The 21,687-nt window shown below is 41.9% G+C and overlaps 2 protein-coding genes across 2 annotated transcripts in view; one reads left to right on the plus strand and one right to left on the minus strand.

The window, feature by feature from the left end:
• Positions 1-1,702, minus strand: part of SMC4 (structural maintenance of chromosomes 4) — a 29,625-nt gene extending 27,923 nt beyond the window's left edge. Inside the window, exons 1-2 of the mRNA XM_008500262.2 lie at positions 1,548-1,702; positions 252-430 (exon numbers count right to left, since the gene is read on the minus strand). Coding sequence (XP_008498484.1) covers positions 252-430; positions 1,548-1,677 — 309 coding nt within the window. The 5' untranslated portion in view covers positions 1,678-1,702. The remainder of the gene's footprint in view (positions 1-251; positions 431-1,547) is intronic.
• A 3,258-nt stretch (positions 1,703-4,960) lies between these two features.
• IFT80 (intraflagellar transport 80) overlaps positions 4,961-21,687 on the plus strand; it is a 44,461-nt gene continuing 27,734 nt past the window's right edge. The window contains exons 1-6 of the mRNA XM_030455945.1: positions 4,961-5,141; positions 6,337-6,395; positions 6,827-6,908; positions 7,103-7,324; positions 15,608-15,718; positions 17,987-18,055. Coding sequence (XP_030311805.1) covers positions 6,872-6,908; positions 7,103-7,324; positions 15,608-15,718; positions 17,987-18,055 — 439 coding nt within the window. The 5' untranslated portion in view covers positions 4,961-5,141; positions 6,337-6,395; positions 6,827-6,871. The remainder of the gene's footprint in view (positions 5,142-6,336; positions 6,396-6,826; positions 6,909-7,102; positions 7,325-15,607; positions 15,719-17,986; positions 18,056-21,687) is intronic.

Raw genomic sequence — 21,687 nt, forward strand, 5'->3', positions numbered from 1 at the left:
AGAGAAGTGTGGGTTTTTTTAAGGCTTACTGAGAAATTAAAATTATACAGCATCAGAGAGTTGCACTTAACTGTTTTCTCTACTGCCCAATAAAGAAAATTTAGAATATCACTCTAAAAGTTAATTCTAAAACTGAAATAGTTTTCAGTTGTTTTGAGGTGAGCTTACACAAAAATACAGGAAGTAATCCTAGCAGACAGTGAAGTCTTACCTTCATTTTTAAAATATGTTTTAAGGTAAAAGAAAGATACCTTATGAAAAGGTCCCAAAGTTCTCTCCCCTGCATAGGATTTGAAGTTTTGGTTTACAATATGAGTTATCATGAGCCGAGGAGCACCAGGTTCATTGGTCATTGCTGGAGGGGGGGGAGGAGAGATGCTACCCAAAATCTCCTCTAAACTTCGATTATCAAGCACCTCATCCGAGTCTGCTACGAGCCATCCAAAACAAACAGAAAGAAAAAAAGAGGCTATAAGCTCTCAGTAACCAGACACCTTTGAAAAAGTTCAACTGGAAAAGCAAATATCATTTCTATATCAACCCAGCCTAGACTTTTGCCTGGAATTCTCAAAATGAGCCAAGGGGAATTCAAATTCTTTTCATGAGGTGAATCTTTAAAAAAAGAGATAGTGAAGATGTCCCATCGATCCACGAGTGGGTTTGTTCTTTCATTATGTAATTCTTATTCCAACACACTTTAAAAGGCACTCTGCAATTACAATAGCTACAACCCTCACAATAAGCCTCCAAATCTGAACCAGGCAAAGTCTTTCTAATTAATAAGTGTAAAGCCACATTTCAAGCGTGCTCACAAGTCACTCTCCAAGATTTGGGGATCGCTGCACAATGCTCTGAAAGCTGTAATGACAGCACAACTACTCTGCAAAGACAGGAAGTTTGTTACGAAAACAAACTGGCCCCCTGGATATCAGCTAGTTGTAAGCAAAGCAGCTTTTCAACAGTTACTAGCAACTTTTTCTTCCAATAGACAGTAGTTTTTGCCACCAATTTCAACATATCCATCGAGTTGTCAAATACCTTGCTTCAGGAATTGCGTGGCTAACTACCTAAGACGAGGCACACTGCTGTTTTTCCAGATGTTTTCAGCAAAATCTCAACTCAAGAAACCCAAGAAAATACACTGCTTCACGAAAAAGAAAGTCAAATCATTTTAAGAGTTAAGTAAATAAACTTGACATTTATTCCATTCCAAGAAATCCCATACCATTGGCTGCATATAAATTTGAGAAACCCTGCTGTTGTACAACAATCTTAAGTACAATGTTACAGATCAAAAACATGAAATAAGACTTTATTAGGAGAAATTCTACAAATTGCTTTTGCACTTGTACTAAATCTCTGGTCCAAACACTTTAACTCTTTGCAAGCCCTCTTTACCATTTCAAAAGAAGCTTAAACTTGCCAGGAGATTCAATATTCCTTTCTAGAAGAGAAAAGAGCAAATCCTATCTGGAACAGTTGGTAACTTAAATTGCTGCTAAACAGGCACTATCAGCGAGTTGCTACACCACCACAAGCCCACCTACCTGCTGGAGGTGCTTCACCAAGCTGCCTGGCACCATCCTTTTCCACTTCCATGTCACTGGTGGCCTCCTCTGAGGGCTCTGTGCCTCTCCGATGGGCTGCTGTAGAGGTTTTGGTGCTCTTGCCTGGCATGATCTCAGTTGGCTGTTCCCCTTCCACTCCAAGCAATCAAACTACTGAAGGGATCTGTCTCCTTTGCTAACATAAACAAGAAAACCCCGTGTGATCTAAGCATTGAACTACAATCCCCTGAGGAATATACCTACATGTTTGCCCAGATGTTTGACTAATTTAGAAACTAAAGACTAGAGGTATCTTTGAAGAGAAAAATACAAATTTGAAGCAAAACCTCAAGATTAGCCTCATAATTATATATATCAAGATATATCATTCCCCCCCCCCAAAAAAAAAACCAAAACCAAACCAAACCAACGAACCAAGCCTAATCTTTAGAAGCTACATGAATCTTCCTACTGAGAACTCCTACAGCCATGTTCAGTGCAGCCACTATGCTCAGAGAAAGCAACTCTGATGCTGGAGGCAAAAGAGTTAAAGACACATTTGAAATAACAGACCGAGTAACCATATGTCTATAGTCTTCTGGAAGCCCTGTTCAAATACACGTTTCAGACCTGGCACTCATTTTCCTTTCAACAGTCCATGCTGACTGTAGATTTTACATAGATAGACAGATAAACAAAAAGACCTGCATAATTACAGCAAAGACTTGAGTCTTAACCACTTGAAATCAACACACTCATTTCACAAAATACAGCACAACCACTACTGCCATCATTCAACATTCAACGAGAGAAAGCAAAACAAAATACCTTCATCTAGCTGGGATGGTAAAGCTAACTGATCAAGAACGAAAAATTACAAAAGTCCATCAGCTGGCACTCAAGCACAGCTCCCAAAAAAGTATAAATAGAAAGCAACGGATGAGAAGAAAGAGGACTTGTAGGAGTAAAAACTCCCTCCATAGAGCTGAAATTGCAGCAAGTGGCGAAGTCAGTTCGCAGAAAAACAGACATGAGAAAGTTTACTTCTCACAAGATAAAAAAAACTGACGTGGTTAGAAAGTCATCTTACAATTGGTGCCAATCATTTGACGTTTTCAGACCTACCCCCAACCCACACTCTCATGAGAGTCCTTCATTTGGGACAATGGGGGAGGGGGGAAATGAGAGAAAGAACTCATTTTAAGGCAATTTGAGTCTATGCCCCTGTTAAGAAGTTTTCCGCAATGGCTGTCTCAGACAATTACAGCCTCTCAAGTACAAGATTTTTTTTTTTTTCCCCAAACTGCTCCACTCCAACAGAATTGTGCAATATAGACCTATTTACCTTACCAACCCCCCCCCCCCCGAGATACTTCAACAGTATGAAACAAGCATTAACTACTTGACCTCAGCTTTTCAATCGCGATAAATCAGCTGCCACATACTCTCTAACAAATTTAACAAATTCGTGCCCAGCCCCTCCCCCGGGCCAGCTCAAAGGTGTTTGTTAAAAGCATGTCTGGACGATCTCTTGCCAAGTGCCGTTTTTGTTACGGCGAAAAAAAGAGTCAGAGACGGACAGAAAACCTTACCAACAACCTATTAAATCCGATAGCGATAAGTGAAAAGTTTCGGGGTCTGGGTTTGTCGGTTTTTTTGGTGTTTTTTTTTTTTAAATCCATCCGTTAAATTAAGGAGTGCAGCTGCAGCCTTGTCACACTCCTCCCAAGGCGTTACGGACTTTCTTGGGATTTGTGTCTCATGCTTCCAAGCATAAAAGGAGCAGGCAGGAGCTGGTAAGTGAAGGATCTCTGCCTTCTAAGCAAGCTTAACTCCAACTTCAGTGCTACCGAAACGTCCTTGCTGCACTTCCCCGTCCCACTTGGGTCTCTGATTCACGGTCCCCCGAGGTCCGTAAGGGCACAGCGGGAAACCTGGGGCTTTCTCTCTGGGGCAAGACCCTCTCTTACCTCCCCCCACAACCCCAATTTTCCTCAAACCAATCAATCTGCCGACACCAGGGCGGAAAAGCCGAACGCTCTGCCCACTCTGCACCGGGACCGAGCAGCACCAACCCCTCGGGAAGGGACCTCGGAGCGGGCAAGTCCCCGGCCGACCGGCCCGGTCCGGAGAGAGGGGAGGTCGCCGAACTTAACCCCCTCTGGACGGGGAGGAAAAGGGGAGGAAAAGGGGAGGAAAAGGGGAGGAAAAGGGGAGGAAAAGGGGAGGAAAAGGGGAGGAAAAGGGGAGGAAAAGGGGAGGAAAGGGGAGGAAAGGGAGGAAAAGGGGAGGAAAAGAAAAGAGAAAAGAAGAGGAAAAGAAAAAAGAGGAGGAAAAGAGAAAAGAGGAAAGAAAAGAGAGGAAAAAGAAGAGAAAAAAGAGAAAAAGATTTTAAAAAAGGAAAAAAAAAAGGAAAAAAAGAGGAAATAAAGAGGAAAAACAAGGCGCGGGGCTGAGCCCGTTGCTCCCTTTCCTTCCACCTCAGCACCCCCTGACCCAGAGGAGCGCCCCGAGGACGTCCCCGCTGGTAACGGGAGAAGCCCCCCAGCTCCCCTTGCCCTCAGGCGAACTGCCGGTCCCGCTGCCCCGAACCCTGCCCGCCGAACCGGTACCTTCCAAGTGCGACGATGCCCGCCCTCAGCGAAGGCTGCGTGTTGCGGGGAAGCGGAGGGCTCCGGCTCTCCCGCAGCGGCTGAGGCGGCTTCCACACTCGAAAATGGCGCCCAAACGGCGAACTCGAACCGAAATTCGTTAGAAAAGCGCGGGGCAGGCTGGGAAGGGAGGGGGACGGCCTCCCGCGGGTTTGAAAAGAAAAAAAAAAAAAAAAAAAAAGAACTAAAAAAAAAAAAGTAATAAAAAAAAAATCCCCCCTCCAGCGCCATCTTGTTTGCCGTTACTGCGCGGACGGGCGAGGTGAAGTGAAAACAGTAATTAAAAAATAAAATAAAAATTAAACCCCCCCCCCTCGGCTTCTGGGGGCGGTGTGGGTTTGGTTTGTTGGTTGGGTTTTGGTTTTTTTTTTTTTTGCGTGGTTTTTTTTTTGTTTGTTTAGTAGGAGAAGTGTCGGCTGAGGAGGGGGGGAAAGGCAGAGATGGGCGGTTGGGAGCGGGCAGGATTTATTTTAATGTTAGAAGTAGGTCAGTGGGCGGGAGCGCTCGGGTTGCTCGGCAACGGGCGGCGAGGAGGTGGCCGGGGCCCGAGCGGGCGCTGTGGTTATTGAATTAAAAATAAAAATATAAAATATATATATAGATTTTTTTAAAAAAAAGAAAAATTAATTGCCGTGGGACGAGGGATTTTACAAGCGGTATTAAGCGAGGCGCTGAGGCCGCCGGGCAGTGTCACCTGGGCGGGGAGGGCCCCTGAGGTGGCGGTGCGACGAGGAGCTCTCGCGGGAAGTCGCCATAGAGACCGCGCCGCTTGGCCGAGGGGGGAGCGGGAAGCAGCCGCCGCCTCCTCCTTTTCCTCCTCCTCCTCCTCCTCCCTGCCGCTCCCAAGGCGCCGAGAGGGACGGCGAGGAAGAAGAGCTGGAGCCGGTGGCTGAAGGCAGCGGTTCCCGTCGCTCTGCGTTTCTCTGTCCCGCTGCCGGCGCAGGTAAAGGCGGGATGGGCGCCATTCCCCCCCCCCCTCCCCTCGCTCTCCGGGGGAGGCTGCCCCTGCGGAGGGTCTGACTCACCGCCGAGGTGGGCGACAGGGTCGGGAAGCTGTGACCCCCGGGTTTGATGTGGGAGGAAGGGAAGGAAAAGGTTGGGAGACGGTCGGGTGAAGAGGTACGGGAGGGGCGAGTCCCCGACCCCCTGTTCTGGGCTGCCCTGAGGGGAACGGGCGAGGGGGGGGTGTGAGATGTGAAGTCCCGGTTCCGAGTGGCCCTGAGGGGAACGGGCGGTGCTGGAGGGAGAGGGGGGAAGGGGTTATCTAGAAAAATGAAAAGTTGGAGGGAAATGAGTGTGTTGGCACCACCGGAGAGCGGTTTGCCGAGGGTGCCCCTCGGGTTTGGGGAAGGGCGGGAGGAGCTGCGGTTCCCTCAGGAGCTGCGGTTCCCTCAGAGCGGGGACAGCCGAGCTCCTGCCCCGCCATCACCGCCTCTTCTCTCCTCTCCTTCCCTCTGTCTCCTCTTCCCTTCTCCCTCAATCCTTCCCCAATCCTCACCTCCTTGGTGGGGAGGGAGAAGCTGAGGGGAGACTGCGAGGAGCGGTGTGAGGCGGTGGGAGCCCGGGCGGACGCAACCCTGCCACAAGAACTCCTCACTGTCACCCCACTGTTTTTTAACTTTAAAAAAAAAAAAACCAACCCAAAACAACTCCGATTAAATCTTTTCAGCTCACCTGCTGCCGGATTGGGCAGATTGAGGGTGGTCTGGGATGTCTCTGTTGGTGACATCCTGCAGGGTGGGGGTGCAGGGATGGGGTGTAAAAAAGGCTTTTTTAGGAATGATAATAAAGTTCTGCTCTTGCCTGTGGAAGGAGAAGAACGGGACTGACTCCCTGTAGTGGGAGCAGGAAGGGAGTGCAAGCTGGAAGCTGATGGTAAGGGCTGAAACTCTCTGCCTGAGCCACAAATAATTAAAAACTGGCAAGAAGCAGGTGAAAAGGTGGGTTTAGCAAGGGGTGTTGTGTACAGAACAAAAAGCAGCTGAGATCCACACATCCAGAGAGGTGTGAGGTGTCCTGGTAAGCAGGAGAGATGCTTCTGTTAAAGTGGAGAATGAATCCTTAGTGCTGTGTTACCTTGTGCTGTTTCTCTGTGTGTATATATATATATTTATATAAATCTTGCATTTTCTGCTTAGGGATTCATTCAATTTGTGACACAGAGGCAGCAGAAATCGTTGTGGCATGTGGTGACCAGGTAAGTGCTGGTGCTGAGCAAGGGCAGAGCCACCCCCCAGAAGTCAAGGACATGATGAGAAGGTCCTTTGAGAGTTTAGAGCAAATTTAGGCCCCTTTTAAACACCTCACTGAGGAGACTCCCTGTGCATTTTTGGATAAGGGTAAAACAAGGAAATCAGACATTCTAGTATGAGAGACTAAATTACTTAAAAATAAAAATTGTTTCAGAAATATGTTCCTGGCATCACTCCTTTAAATTGTCCAGTGTGTTTATACTGAGTGACCACATAAATACACAGTTGGGTGCTATACAAACAGAATTCCCTTTAAGCTCAGATCTGCTTTATTTTCCACAGCACTAACATAATATTACTTACTTCAAAACCTCTTCTTTTGGTGTTTGTGTCTTCAGTTTTTGGCTACTTACAAATGTGTTTTGGTTTATTACAGTTATTCCTGTCTACCTTTTTGGAATGTTCCATCTGAGCAACTGAAATGAGGCTGAAGACTTCACTTTTAAAGGAACCAAAACATATCCTTTGTCTCAGAACAAACCTTGGAACAGCATATTAATTCTGAAAAGGCTCTTCCAGGGAATTATTGCTTTCTCAGATATTCCATGGAATCTTATAAAATCTTGTTCTGTTCCTTCAGTTGAGTATAACCTGGATGAGATATTTTGTAAACTTATTTTTACTAATTAAAACTTCCTTAACATAATTAAACATAAAGAATTAGTTAGCTGTGTGGGATGGACTACAGCTGATGAGCTATATTCCTGCAGTGATGATCACCAGATTTTGAAATGGAACCTTTTAACTAGTGAGACTACTCGAGTAGTGAAACTTCCAGATGAGATTTATCCCATAGATCTTCACTGGTTTCCCAGAAGTATAGGTGGGAAGAGGCAGTCCCATGCTGAGAGCTTTGTTCTAACAAGTTCAGATGGTGAGTCAATTGAAAATATTTATAATTTCTTATCCCCTTGGTGGTCCTGCTACTCACATACATGAGAAATAATCTGCAATTAAACAGTCAGCAGTATAGCAGCCTCAAACCCCTGTACACCAGTTGCACTGCTGTCAAGCTAGTAATTGCTTCAAATTCTTTTTAATTGCTTCAAATTATTTTATTATTGTAACTTTCTTTGATACAGCATAACCAAACATAGATTTTTTTATGTAAGGTCAATTTCTACCATCTTTTTTTTTCCAATTTCATAAACCAGTAGCTTTAAACATGTCTGTACTGCATGCCTGCCTACCTACCAGCTCACTTGGAGTCTTGAAAACTGATGACCAAGTTACCCAAATTGTTTATCTGTGATATTTAATATCAGTGTGATCCATTTCCTGGACATATTACAAGACCTTGTATCCTATTTTGTGGAAGGAACAAGGTTTGATGATTGCTTGGGTCTGATTTTCTTTTTTTTTTTTTCCCCTCCATACTAAACTTAGGGGGTTTTTTTGGATATTTTTTTTTGGTGGTAAAGCTGTATTTCTACACAGATGGTGGTGATGGGAGTTTCTCAGCCCTGAGCTCCAGGCATTAAGCTGCTCCACAGCTTTTCCAGGCAGAACAATTGTTGCAGAGAGTTTCCATCAGGATAATAGTGGCCATCTGCCCATGACCCTGTTTTGATAGCTTTCACAGGGACCTATTGATAGTTTTAATGGGACTGGTGGATGATTTCCAGCTAAATCCTGCTCGTTTTTTGGCCAGAACCTTGAATTTTTGGGTCTGAATTTGTGTTTCTTTGGGGGGGGGAGCTTATTGTAGGCTTTTGGCTAGCTTAGCAGTCAGCTTAATTAGGAAGAGAAGGTTTGTTACTGGGCACCAGGAGTCTGGAGTGTCTAGCTTGGCTTTCTGTAGAGATGGGGAGAAGCAAGATGGGTTTGAAGAATTCAGAGGGAATTCCTTCCTTACCTGAGCTAGTGGTGATTTCTCCAATTGCTGGCAGTAGTTGCACTTAAAAATTAGGAGGGCTGAGAGTTCAGTTTGCAGAGTGGAGGCTCAGATTTCTCTCAGATATTCAGTGCTTCCTAAGGAAGAAATGAACTTTTTGGAGCAAAAGCAGGACATCTTTTGGGCAGTGCCTGAAGGCTGATTCCCACAGCTCCCTAAAAACACCTGGGGAGGGTTTGGCCAAGTAGCATTGTGATTTTTGCAGTACTTGGTGCTGAATTTTCCTCTGAATTTAGGCAGCTGGGTCTAATGAAGTATTGCTGATAGAGCTCTTGAGGTGGAATGGAAACTGTTGTGAAAGCTTGAAGGAAGAGTCATTTTTATCAGTTCATTTTTGCATGTCTTCTGGTATTGTGCTTTGGGAGGGGTGGAGCTGACCTGAACAAACATGTTCTTCAGCAAGCCAGTCAGTGATCAGTATTAACTGAGCTGTTGGCTGGGAGATTTGTGGTTTTTTAATGATAAAAAGATGGAGGCATTTTGGTAGGTTAGCCAGGACTCTCCATCCCATGCTCTTTTTTTTTTTTTTTTTTACCTGTTTCTCTAAAGTTCTAAACTGAATTTTTAAAAAGCAAGCAGAGGAGCAACTTCAGTAGGTCAGATCTTCTCTCAATTTATTCAGTTTGCCAGTGTTATTAAAATATAATGCTAATATTTCATGGTCTGCTTGAATCATAGAACTGGCTGGGTTGGAAGGGAGCTCAGAGATCATCAAGTCCAACCCTTGATCCACTCCCCCCGTGGTTCCCAGCCCATGGCACTCAGTGCCACATCCAGGCTCTTTGGAAAGATCTCCAGACACGGAGAATCCACTACTTCCCTGGGCAGCCCATTCCAATGCCTGATCACCCTCTCCAGAAAGAAATTCTTTCGAATCTCCAACCTAAACCTCCCCTGGCACAACTTGAGACCCTTTGTGCCCTCTTGTCTTGCTGAGAGTTGCCTGGGAAAAGAGCCCAACCCCCCCCTGGCTCCAACCTCCTTTCAGGGAGTTGCAGAGAGTGATGAGGTCTCCCCTGAGCCTCCTCTTCTCCAGCCTCAACACCCCCAGCTCCCTCAGCCCTTCCTCACAGCAATTCTGCTGGATCCCTTCACAGCCTCCTTGCTCTTCTCTGGACCTGCTCCAGCACCTCAAGCTCCTTCCTGAACTTCCTGAGGGGCCCAGAACTGGACACAGGACTCAAGCTGTGGCCTCCCCAGGGCTGAGCACAGGGGCAGAATCCCTTCCCTGGACCTGCTGGCCACGCTGTTCCTGAGCCAGCCCAGGATGCCATTGGCCTTCTTGGCCACCTGGGCACACTGCTGCCTCCTCTTCAGCTTCCTGGCAATCCAGACTCCCAGCTCCCTTTCTGCCACTCTGTGCCCAGCCTGGAGCTCCCCATGGGCTTGTTGTGGCCAAAGTGCAGGACCCGGCACAATAATGCTTTGACAGAAGAAATATCTGAGGACTACTACAACCTTCATGAAAAAGATGACCTTTAAAACTCTTATGCAACATTTCTCTCCTTTCTCTTTTTTTATATAAGAAATGAAAGGAAATATAAATTGTATTCATAGATGTGTTGAAAGCTTGGGGTTGTTTTTTTTTTTTCAGCAGTGTTCAAAAATTAGCATGTTGTAGGAGCTGGACATTTGGAGGTGCTTTCTCTTGTGTGTGAATTCCATGACAATTTGGGTAATTAATTCTTAAGTTTAACATCTGGTAGGTAGAAATGCTCTAATAGGTCCATCTCCTGGCAGTGAGTTAGGTGAAATTGCAACAATTTAAGAATAAAGATTAATTACTAGCACCATGCATAGGTAGCCTCCAGATTGTTTTCCAGGATGCATCCTGACCTTTGCAGTTAACTCCTAGCAGCTGAATTATTCTAAGTGACACAAATCAATGGCAGAGGTTTAAAGTGAGGGCTTCTTGCAGCTTAGCAGATGATTTTTTTTTGCTGCTTGAGATTTTGGTTGTGTGTGACCAACAAATTCCAGTCAGTCCCTTAGTGCTGATCTGCATTTTCCTCAATAAGACTTTAGTGTCCATTTACTTATAACTTGTACCAATTTATTTTTTAATCTAGCCTAAAGTTATCACTTAGCTCACATGGAAGCACTTTACCAAAATTTCAGGTACAAGATAGAGGAAGATCAGGAAATATTCTGTCTCTTCTATATCAGTAAAAAATGTTTTAAAAAAGATTACTACATGCTGGGTTTGATGGCAAAATGTGGAATTTGTGAGTCCTTGGGCAACACCAGTTGGTTTGGTTTGTTCTTACAGAATGATTTCTATTTGCCATGATCAGTTCAGAGCTCACAAAACAAGCTAGTACTTTATCTTCTCTTTCTGAGGGACTTTTTCCATAGTTAACAGTTAGGGATAAGCTCTTAGCATTGATCAGTAAACTCATCCTGAAGATTCAGTGCCTGGAAAACTCTGCATGAGATGTATTTGCCAAAAAAATTCATAGGGTTTTGGTGTTTTGTTTTGTTGTCAGTGAAACTGAAATACAAAACACTGCTTACCTAATTTGTGTAAGAATAAATAGAGATAAAAATGCAAAAAATTCCAAGTTCTTCTTCTGTAGCTCATCACCTTGAGTAAAAAGAATTCCTCTTGCAAAGATTTTTTGTTGCTGTTGTTGCATATGCAAGGGAATTACTACTGTGGAGAAGTAGATGAATAAATTCTGTTGCTTAATTGCTATTTTCTAAATACCTTACACTTCCAGCTCAGTGTGACTCCTCCTTATCTAGCATGCCTTACGTGTCAAGCCTGCAGTTTTCCTGCAACAGCTAATTCATCTCTGTGATAAGGATTCCTGGAAATCTGCTGAATCCAATGGAAATGGAGTATAATGTCTTTACAGGCTTGCATTCATCCCTGGTTGAGCTCCAGATGTTTGTGAAATTAGACTCAATGTAAATTTAATCCTCTGGGGTTTTCTTCTGAGTTCCATCTCCTGTGGGATATTGTTCTTCTGCTTCCTACTTACATTGATCTCATTGCTGCTTTTTTACAAAAATAAAAAACTGTTCAACTTTAAACTGCTTATGAAGCAGAAATCATAAGTGAATAGACCTATTTTTTTTTAACTTTTTGTGTTATTGATAATTTTACATTAGCTCAGCATTCAAGAGCCTCTAAAAAGTAATGAGCAAAACATGCATGGTTTATATTCTGGATTTGAATAGGCTGCTAATCTCCCACTTGAAATTCCTCCTAAATTGGAGAGTCACTTTAAGATCAAGGACAGCTTCTGGCTTCAGAAGTATTCAGAAGTAAAGTATTATAAAAATAAACACTATTTTACAAATCTGAGATATAAGGTAAGGCTAAGTTGAAGCACTTCTATCCACTCCAAGCATCCAGCTAAAATTTCCCCTCTTACTCAGTGTATGAGGCAGTCAGTTCTAACCTGAAAGGCTCTACTACCTCAGTGTTAAGCCCAGAAGGCAGAGAAATCCACCCAAATATTGCTGTTGGAGCAACCTCCTTGTGTGAACACAGTGTAAAAAGCAGTGTCCAGTGAGGCACATCACTTGACTGTCAGGAGCTGTGAATCCATGTGATGGAAAAGTAAAGAAGTGAAGATGATCCCTGTGAAAACCTGTTCTGCTCCTGTTCTGCACAAGTGTTAGGATTCATTTTTTAAATGCATGGTCAGATTTTTTCCCCAAATGAATTCTCAGTGCCCAAGGAAAACCCACTTCTCTCTGAATCTCTGTTCTTTCCTGCTAGATTGCTGTTTCACTTTCTGAAAGATGCCTTCTGAAAGAAATAAGAGCTCCTGGAGTGGCAAAGGATGAACAAGATTGGCAAAGGAGTTGCATTTTTTCCCTGTATAAGAGGATTTTACCCTGTACTCTGTGACTTGAATTATAGTTTTCCTGCTGGTGTCACCCAAACTGAAGCATTCAGTTGCCTGGCAACTGTCTTTGGTTTTAATTTATTTTTTTCTCTAACATGTTGAGGGCTTTGCTTCCAGAAGCTTTGAGGTCTCATGGATTCTACCTGGCTCAGTATCATTTTCTATACATTCAATGCCACAGAATTCTTTGTGTCCTTAAAGAAGTCATACTGAATGTTTCAGATATGATACTGAAAGCTGATGGATGCCTTTAAATCAGAGTTATGGGGTTTTTTCCCAAGAGAAAGGAGTGACTTGTGTTCCTAACAGCCACTTTTTGATCACATAGGTGATGGCATGAGAATATCTGGTGGAGTAGATCCTGGCTACAGAATGAACAAGTTCACTGTGCATCCAAAAAGACAGTGATCAGAGAACAGAACATCTTTTTAATGTATTATTCCAAAGCCATTTTGACCATTTAATTGGAAAAAAACAGAATTTAGCCAGTTAATTCCTTTAAACCCAGTTACTGCTTTAAGAGGAAACAATGAGTGTTCAGACCTGATGTTCTGTAACATAAAAATACTGAACTGTAACATATAAAAATATGTTTTATAATTACATGATAGCATAATGCCTCAAATGTATAAAACCACTACTGGAAATGTTTGGAAACTAGAAGTTAACTGAAGGGGGAAGAAGGGGTCTTAGTAATAATATTACTTGTGATGAAAAAATGGGATAAAGCAGCTGTGCAGAGGCTTCTAGGAGATACAAATAGAAGTGATAAAGATAAGCAAAAATGTATAGTTGTGTATTGTAGTGTAAATGGGTGGTTCTAAGAAACAGATTTATAGAAACCATCCTTTTTCTTCAGAGTTAAAGATCTTTTGCTTGGAAATCCTGCACTGGCAGAGATTTGGCTGGGTGATTGTGCCTTTTGGGTTGTGTACTCAGAATTAAAATGAAGGCAAGGTGTGGTGGTGTTAATTTGAACACTTTTTTGCATGTTTTTGTGTCTGTTGTTTACTGACACATCTACCAGAATGCTTTTGCTTGGTTGGGTTTAGTCCAGCCTTGGTTTTTTGGTTTTTGGGTCATTTTTTTTATATTGAAGTGCAAAATAAAGCTTGGGAATCCAATACACAGTAAAAATTGTCTCAAGGTTCTGACAGTGCAAACCAGCAGAATTTTGGCATTTTGGCTGTTGTGATTTCAGTGTGCATGGAGTGCAGGAGTGTCTTTATCTTCTACACACTTCATAATTAATTCTTTTATCATTGGCATACACATCTTGGGCTTGAGAGTGTGGTCCTTCCCTGGAACACTCAGGTCTTTAGGTTCTGGTTCTGGCTTCTTAGGTATGCTCTGTTTTGTAATTAATACTTCCAGTTAATGGGGAAATGATCCCATCTCTAGTGATCCTTAGGTATGCTCTGCTTTGTAATTAATACTTCCATTTAATGGGGAAATGATCCCATCTTAAGTGATCCTTAGATATGCTCTGCTTTTAATCCATATTTCCAATTAATGGCGAAATAATCCCATCTTAAATGATTCTTAGGTATGCTCTGCTTTGTAATTAATATTTCCAATTAATGGGGAAATTATCCTGTCTTAAGTGATCTTTAGGTATTTGTAATTAAATTAAACAAAGTAATGCTTTGTAATTAATATCTCTAATGGGGAAATGATCCCATCTTAAGTGATCCTTAGGTATACTCTACTTTGTAATTAACACTTCTAATTAATGGGGAAATAATCCAATTTTAAGTGATCCTTAGTTATGCTCTGCTTTTAATCCATATTTCCAACTAATGGGGAAATGATCCCATCTTAAGTGATCCTTAGGTATGCTCTGTTTTGTAATTAACACTTCCAATTAATGGGGAAATAATCCCATCTTAAGTGATCCTTAGGTATGCTCTGCTTTTAATCCATATTTCCAATTAATGGGGAAATGATCCCATCTTAAGTGATCCTTAGGTATGCTCTGCTTTGTAATTAGTATTTCCAGTTATTGGGGAAATGATCCCATCTTTAGTGATCCTTAGGTATGCTCTGCTTTGTAATTAATATTTCCAATTAATGGGGAAATGATCCCATCTTTAGTGATCCTTAGGTATGCTCTGCTTTTAATCCCTATTTCCAATTAATGGGGAAATAATCCCATCTTAAATGATTCTTAGGTATGCTCTGTTTTGTAATTAACACTTCCAATTAATGGGGAAATAATCCCATTTTAAGTGAACCTTAGGTATGCTCTGCTTTTAATCCATATTTCCAATTAATGGGGAAATGATCCCATCTTAAGTGATCCTTTGGTATGCTCTGCTTTGTAATTAGTATTTCTAATTAATGGGGAAATGATCCCATCTTAAATGGTTCTTTGGTATGCTCTGCTTTGTAATTAATATTTCCATTTAATGGGGAAATGATCCCATTTTAAGTGATCCTTAAGTATGCTCTGCTTTTAATCCCTATTTCCAATTAATGGGGAAATGATCCCATCTTTAGTGATCCTTTAGTATGCTCTATTTTGTAATTAATACTTCCAATTAATGGGGAAATGATCCCATCTTAAGTGATGGAGCACAGGCTTAGTGTGAGGTATCTGTGTGCTGCTATCTCAGAGGGTTTTTGGGAATTGCCTCTGGTGGCTCCACTGCCTGGCAGAGGAGGTGGAATCATTTAAAAAGGGTTTTTGGTTTGAAAGCAGTTAATTGGAATCACTGAGCTATTCTAAGCCATGTGTTTGTTCTGCCACATGTTTCCAAGTCCTCTTTGTCTGCTCTTTGGTCCAGTTTAAATTTGATCTTCCTGGATTTAAGCAACATCCCTCATTTGGAAAGAAAGACTTCCTCATGCTTCTGTTGAAATCATTAATAGCTTTGTTTTTTGGCTTCTGTGAATTTCCATAACAGCTCCAGAATGCAAGCAGTGATACTTCCCCCCTCCTCAGGTTGTTCTAGCTTTGCCATTGGCCTTGTGGTGTGCTGAGTGATTTTTCAGATCCTAAAAAAAAAAAGAATACAAAAGAAAACTCTCCTGGGCTGGGGGAAAGGGGTGGTGGTGTTTGTACCTCTGTTTGTTAACTTCCAGACAATGAAATAACAGCAGGCACTGTGCCCCCAGAGACATTAATAGGGGAAAAAAAATGAAAAAAAAGGATTATACATAGCAAAAGGGGAAAAAAAAACCCAAAATACAGGAAGCTTGTAGCTAGTTTGCCAGTAGTTCTTCTGCAAGAAGCTCATTTGTTTGGGTAACCAGGGCTGTGAACAACATAATTGCAGGATTTGTTCTTTTTGTGGTTGTTTATTGTTTGATGTGTGTGTTTATTTTTAAAGGGAGACTCCAGGGTTACTGTGTAACTACTGAGGCACCCAAACCTGATGGACAGTTTCTCTCCTCTCTTTAGGGAAGTTCCACTTGATTTCAAAATTAGGGAGGGTGGAGAAAAGTGTGGAAGCACACTGTGGAGCTGTGCTTGCAGGAAGGTGGAATCATGAAGGAGCAGCCCTGGTTACAGGTGAGCATTCTGGAAGGAATCAAGGGTTTGGAAAACTAAAATAACAGAAGAGCTCTTTTAAAATAAAGCCTTTTTTCTTTTTTTTTTTTTTTTTAATATAAAAATTTGCCATGCCATGAAGAAATGGAAGGGTCCAAAAATCAGAGTATTAAACAAAAATTCATGACAAGTGCTTTCAATAAAATGTATAAGTTCTAAGTACTTTGTTTTGTGGGCTATCTAGAATAGAATGTTTTGGAAAAGTATTAGCCCTTGGTGTGTTTAAAAGCTATCATCCCAAATTTCATGGTTTGTATTGTGCTTACCTTGAATTTGAATGGATTAAACTGAGCCTCCTGAGTGTTCACACACTGGTCTAGCTTGGAATTCCAATGAGAAGGGGAGAAAATCAACAATATAAATGAAGTTATCTATAGCAATATCTTCATTATATCTTCATTATCACTGGGGTTATTATATCCCACCTTGTGGGAGAAAAGTTAATTTTGCTCTCTTCAATTAATGCTGCTTTAGAAGAAAGTTGTCTATTAACAGAAGATCTAGTAAAAGCACTTCTCTTTTTTTTTAGTGATCCTATTTATTAGAAGTTACCCTATTTACTTGAAAGTAAATATTTTTAATATCAGAGTGCTTAGGGTTTTTTGTGGATGTTCTGTACTTCATAGAGGAGAAGATTTGAAATTTTTTTTTCCTTCTCTGTTACAAATAAAAAGATTGCTAAATCAATAAATTTAGGACATTTGGGGTTTTTTAGCCAGCAAAGTTTCCTGAGGCCTCATGAGCATCTTGACTGTTCCTGTGTTTCTTTTCCTTAAGGATGAGGAGTGGTGTAAACCCAGCTACAGCCCAACTCTCCATCTGCATCTCAACATGGCTTTTTGTTCTAAATCTTTTGATAGTTAGTTGCTTTTGGCATTTTTGTCAAAAACTTCTAGCTTGATGTTAAGGGGAAAGCTAACTAAATATCCTGTGCTAGATTTCTCCTTTATGGGATTGCTGGTGGTGTCAGAATTCTCTGCAGCCTCCTGTTGATCTAGCACAGCTGATTTCTTTGGAAAAATCCCAACTGAGTCCAGAAGTACTGAAGATCATTTTGGATCTGCTTGTTTCCAGACTCAGGCTGACTCTAAAGTGCTGCTTCAAGGAACTCTGTCTGGCATCTTCCTCTGAAATCCCAGAGGGATAGAAATATTGTTCTTTTTTTAAAGACAGATGGACCTCAGGAACTTCTCCAAAGAAAAAAAGTCAAAATTGCCTTTTCAATTTATTTTTTTTTTTCTTTAATTTCTTTTTGAAAGACTGCATGACATTTATGGGCAGTGTGGGAATTCCTCACCACATCCAAACAGTGTACTCTGAGAACATCAATTACCCCTGTACCACATCTCTGTTTTGAGGAAGGGGGAATCATTGGTGATACTATATCACTTAAAATATTCTTCATGGCTCTGTTTTAACAGGATCAGACATGTTAAAACAAAATAATCATATTTTAAAAATATTTTGTGACACTTTTTAAACACTTCAGAGCTACATTGGCCAGATAGAAAACCCAGAAAGCTGGTAAGCAAATCACTTTTGAATGGAAAAATGTCATGAAGTGTCCAAATGGACCTTTTTCCTCATTAATTGAGTCTGGGAGGCCTAAATGAAGGGCCAGAACTGGATGTTTTTAATATGATAGCAGAGTAGGAAATCTGGGCTCTCCATGTGTACAGAACTCTGTATAAGAACATGATGAGTAAGTTTCTTGGTAACACACAGTTATGTTATAAAATTTCAGCCTTCCAAGTGGAGCCTTCAGTTTATCTTCAGTTTCACCATTTATCAACTGTGAAGCCTCCAGCTTAATACATAAAATCTGCTCCTGGTCTCTTGGAATTCCTCAGGGCCTCATTAAATCAGTCTCTGGGCTGCTGAACTGTAAAGAGATGAGAAGTACCAGCAATGCTGAACTGAAAATCCAGAACTTGGGATACTTAAATAGTGATGGATGTTCCCTTCCCAGGGGCAGCTTCAGATAAGAAGACTACAGGGATTTTCAGGAGAGGAAGAGACTTGTTGATAAGAGCAGAATAGCAGCTTAAATAGTTTTTTTCTTCATATACTGTCTGTTTGCATGGTAGGAAAAGCACATAAATCATAGTTACCTCTAATAAGATCTGGTCTTATTTTAACTCTAGTGTTTCCTATATAAATACAGGTACTGCCTTTGTTACACCATCTGTTGCCTTTAGTTTGATTATTTCTCTGATAACTACTTTCCAGCTGGTGAAGATGGCCAAGTGAAAATCTGGTCTAAAACTGGAATGCTGAGATCCACTTTAGCTCAGCAAGGTAAGCTCATTTTCTTGAGAGTTCTAATAAAACTCTTAAATTTGAGGTATTCTGAAATCTATTTAAATAACAGACCCTAAATCTGTTTGCTTAAGGATCTTAAGGCCCTGATGTAACTAAATCATAGGTGAATACAGGGGGGACTGGATGCTTAATTAATTGTCTTCAAAGTAAGTCTTCAAATTCAAAGTTTTATTGCAGTGTTTTAAAGCAACACTTTCAGTTCCCCTCTAAGGATTCTGGAGAGGCTAAAGAATTGAAAATTAAACAAAAAAATAATACAGTTTTTAATATAAAGCCACAGACTCATGATGAAACTGAAAAAAAAAAGCATTGCAGGAATGCTTGAGGGGTGCAGGTTAGTTCCTCTGAACTTTTAAATACTTGGTTGATCTGTTTAACCCAGTGACTAATTCAGGGTTTGCAAACACTGAAGTGAAATGATCCCTGTGCTGAAGTTCTTTGTTGAAGTGGGGCTGTGGAGACCTAACCTTGATCTTCCCTTTCTAACTCCAGCTTTTTGCACACTAGAACATTCCAGTTCTTTTTAAGTCCATTTAAAATCACATCACTGTGAAGTGCAACAGTGTAAGCTGCAAAAACATATTTATACAAACAATGGTTTTAACATGCTAATTTCTAATAATAATAACTCTATTTTTTTGACTATTTTGGTGAAGATACTGTGTTAGGTTTTGTTTTGCAGGCTTCATACATTGAGATCATGTGCCCTTTTGACATTTTTTAAGAAACCACATGCACCTGGGCTTGGGTTAAATGTCAGACCCTTATCTCTTTCTAAAACAAATTATCTCCATTTTCTCAACCCGTTGGAGGCATTTTAACCACAGGAGTGAATGTAAAATGTGTTTCAGTTCTGTTAAGGAAGTTCATATTTAGATGTAATGGGTTTTTTTCATGCTTGCAGTGTAAAAAGAGGAGCCAACTGAAGTGTAATTTTTGAACAGAATAATTTGAAGAGCACATTTTCACTGCTGCTTCGTTGCTCTCTCCATGTCCTTTTTGAGTCTCAGTGTAGCCTCCTGTTATCACAGAACATGACATTTAATTATAATTTAAATCTCATTATCCTCAGACCTGTTGTTTCTCTGCCCCACATTCTACCACTTTACCTCAGATGGATTTCTACTTCTTTGGGTGATTTTCCCCACTTTTCTTTCAAATTTGATTTATCATCTGGTTCTCCCAAGACCAGATCTTCCTGAGTCCTTGTCTTTTGGCCCTGCTGACTTTCTGCTGGACTTGCAGTGGCCAATATTGTGTCTTAAGCATGAATAATATGAATAACTGGAGTACAGGTTAATTTTTTTTGTCCTTAATGGAAGTAAAATCACAATAGATGCAATGTAAGTTTAATTAAACACATGGGATGTGAAGTGGAACTTAAGGGGCAGTCGTGTTCCAAGTGCAGCTCTGTGCTGTCACAGAGGGACATCAAATTATTTGAATTAATGGTTCTGCTGCCTTGAAAGGAAGAAGTTTCACCCAGATTTAGTGTTATAATTGCAGGAGGGCTCTGCAGAGGGACCTGGACAGACTGGAGAGTTGGGATGATCCCAACGGGATGAGGTTCAACACAACAAGCCCATGGGGAGCTCCAGGCTGGGCACAGAGTGGCAGAAAGGGACCTGGGATTGCCAGGAAGCTGAAGAGGAGGCAGCAGTGTGCCCAGGTGGCCAAGAAGGCCAATGGCATCCTGGGCTGGCTCAGGAACAGCGTGGCCAGCAGGTCCAGGGAAGGGATTCTGCCCCTGTGCTCAGCCCTGGGGAGGCCACAGCTTGAGTCCTGTGTCCAGTTCTGGGCCCCTCAGGAAGTTCAGGAAGGAGCTTGAGGTGCTGGAGCAGGTGCAGAGAAGAGCAAGGAGGCTGTGAAGGGATCCAGCAGAATTGCTGTGAGGAAGGGCTGAGGGAGCTGGGGGTGTTGAGGCTGGAGAAGAGGAGGCTCAGGGGAGACCTCATCACTCTCTGCAACTCCCTGAAAGGAGGTTGGAGCCAGGGGGGGGTTGGGCTCTTTTCCCAGGCAACTCTCAGCAAGACAAGAGGGCACAAAGGGTCTCAAGTTGTGCCAGGGGAGGTTTAGGTTGGAGATGAGAAAGAATTTCTTTCTGGAGAGGGTGATCAGGCATTGGAATGGGCTGCCCAGGGAAGTAGTGGATTCTCCGTGTCTGGAGCTATTTCCAAAGAGCCTGGATGTGGCACTGAGTGCCATGAGCTGGGAACCACGGGGGGAGTGGATCAAGGGTTGGACTTGATGATCTCTGAGGTCCCTTCCAACCCAGCCCATTCTATGATTCTATGAATTGCTGAAGCAGCTGCTGGAAGTGGCAGTGGCAGCTCTGTCACAGCTCTCTCACCCCTGCACTCACCCCTGGCTCTTTCTTTGCTCATTGGCCACAGGGATGATTCACTGGGCATTAACATCTGAGATGTGGAAAGCCCACCCTGAAATGCTGAATTCCCTCTGCAGATCCCTCCCTTCACCTTTCTCCTTGTCTCAGGGAGGATTTTTTGCTTTGTTTTTTTTTTTCACCTTGAAACTGCTCAGCACCAGTGCAGAATTCACTGCAGTTTGTCTCTTCTGCTGGATTTCCCTTCCCACAGCCATGCAGTGTGCTGCTGGCAGTCTTTTCCCAACCAAGTTCTTGTTAAGTGCAGAAGGAAATGAGTTAACTTAGCTCCTGCTGCTAAGCCCTGGAAATTGTGGTTAAGTAGTCAGCCATCATAAAAAAGTTAAACATTTGGTTTAAATATAAAAGTCTTCTGATTGTTAAATCAGCATTAGAGCGGGACAAAAATTAGTTTATTTAGAATTTCTCTACAGCTGGTGACAGAATTTATGTCATTTTCAACAGAAATTGCTGCCAGTTGGAAAAGAGCTAGTGCCAGTTTTACTTAATATATGTTGGATGTTTCTGTGAGTTGTCTTCTGTAATGGCTGACGAGTTTAAAGAAAAATTGCATCATTCTTGGGTTTTTAAGTAGTAGAAAATAAATGCCTTCTGAAAAGAAAAGAGGTGGAAGTGCAAAAAGTTTCAAGAGCCATGAGAGCAGCTCTCAGTTTAGAGGCTGGGTGTTTGGGATCTTAAATCCAATTTAGTGGCCATCCTAAAATCAGTGTTTTATTCAGAGAGAAAACTGGAAGGCTGAAGTAGTTAACTGATGTTAGGACAGTTGAGCAGTTTAATATCCAAATCTCATAGAAATATTCCCATAAAAAGATATTCCTGAGTCATTTTTGAGAGGGAACTGAAGTGTCTTTGAAGATTTTACCTTGTGGGAGCATTTCTTAAGCCTTCAGTTGTGTTTTTTTTAATTGCCATAAGGGAAACACATACAAAAAATTATTTATTTGCTCTGTTTTAATTAATTTGAGCAATGTGATACTTGGTGATCACCTGAATTACGCATGATTCCTTGAGAAGTATTTCTGAGAATTTATCCTAGAATCACAGAACCATTAAGGTTGGAAAAGACCCCTTAGATCATCAAGTCCAACCATCACCATGCCAAGGGAACCACGTCCTTAAGTGCCACCTCCACGTTTTCTGAACACCTCCAGGGATGGTGAGTCCACCATTGCCCTGGGCATCCTGTTCCAATACCTGGCCACTC

Source organism: Calypte anna, chromosome 9, assembly GCF_003957555.1.
Source record: "Calypte anna isolate BGI_N300 chromosome 9, bCalAnn1_v1.p, whole genome shotgun sequence".
NCBI classification, from domain to species: domain Eukaryota; kingdom Metazoa; phylum Chordata; class Aves; order Apodiformes; family Trochilidae; genus Calypte; species Calypte anna.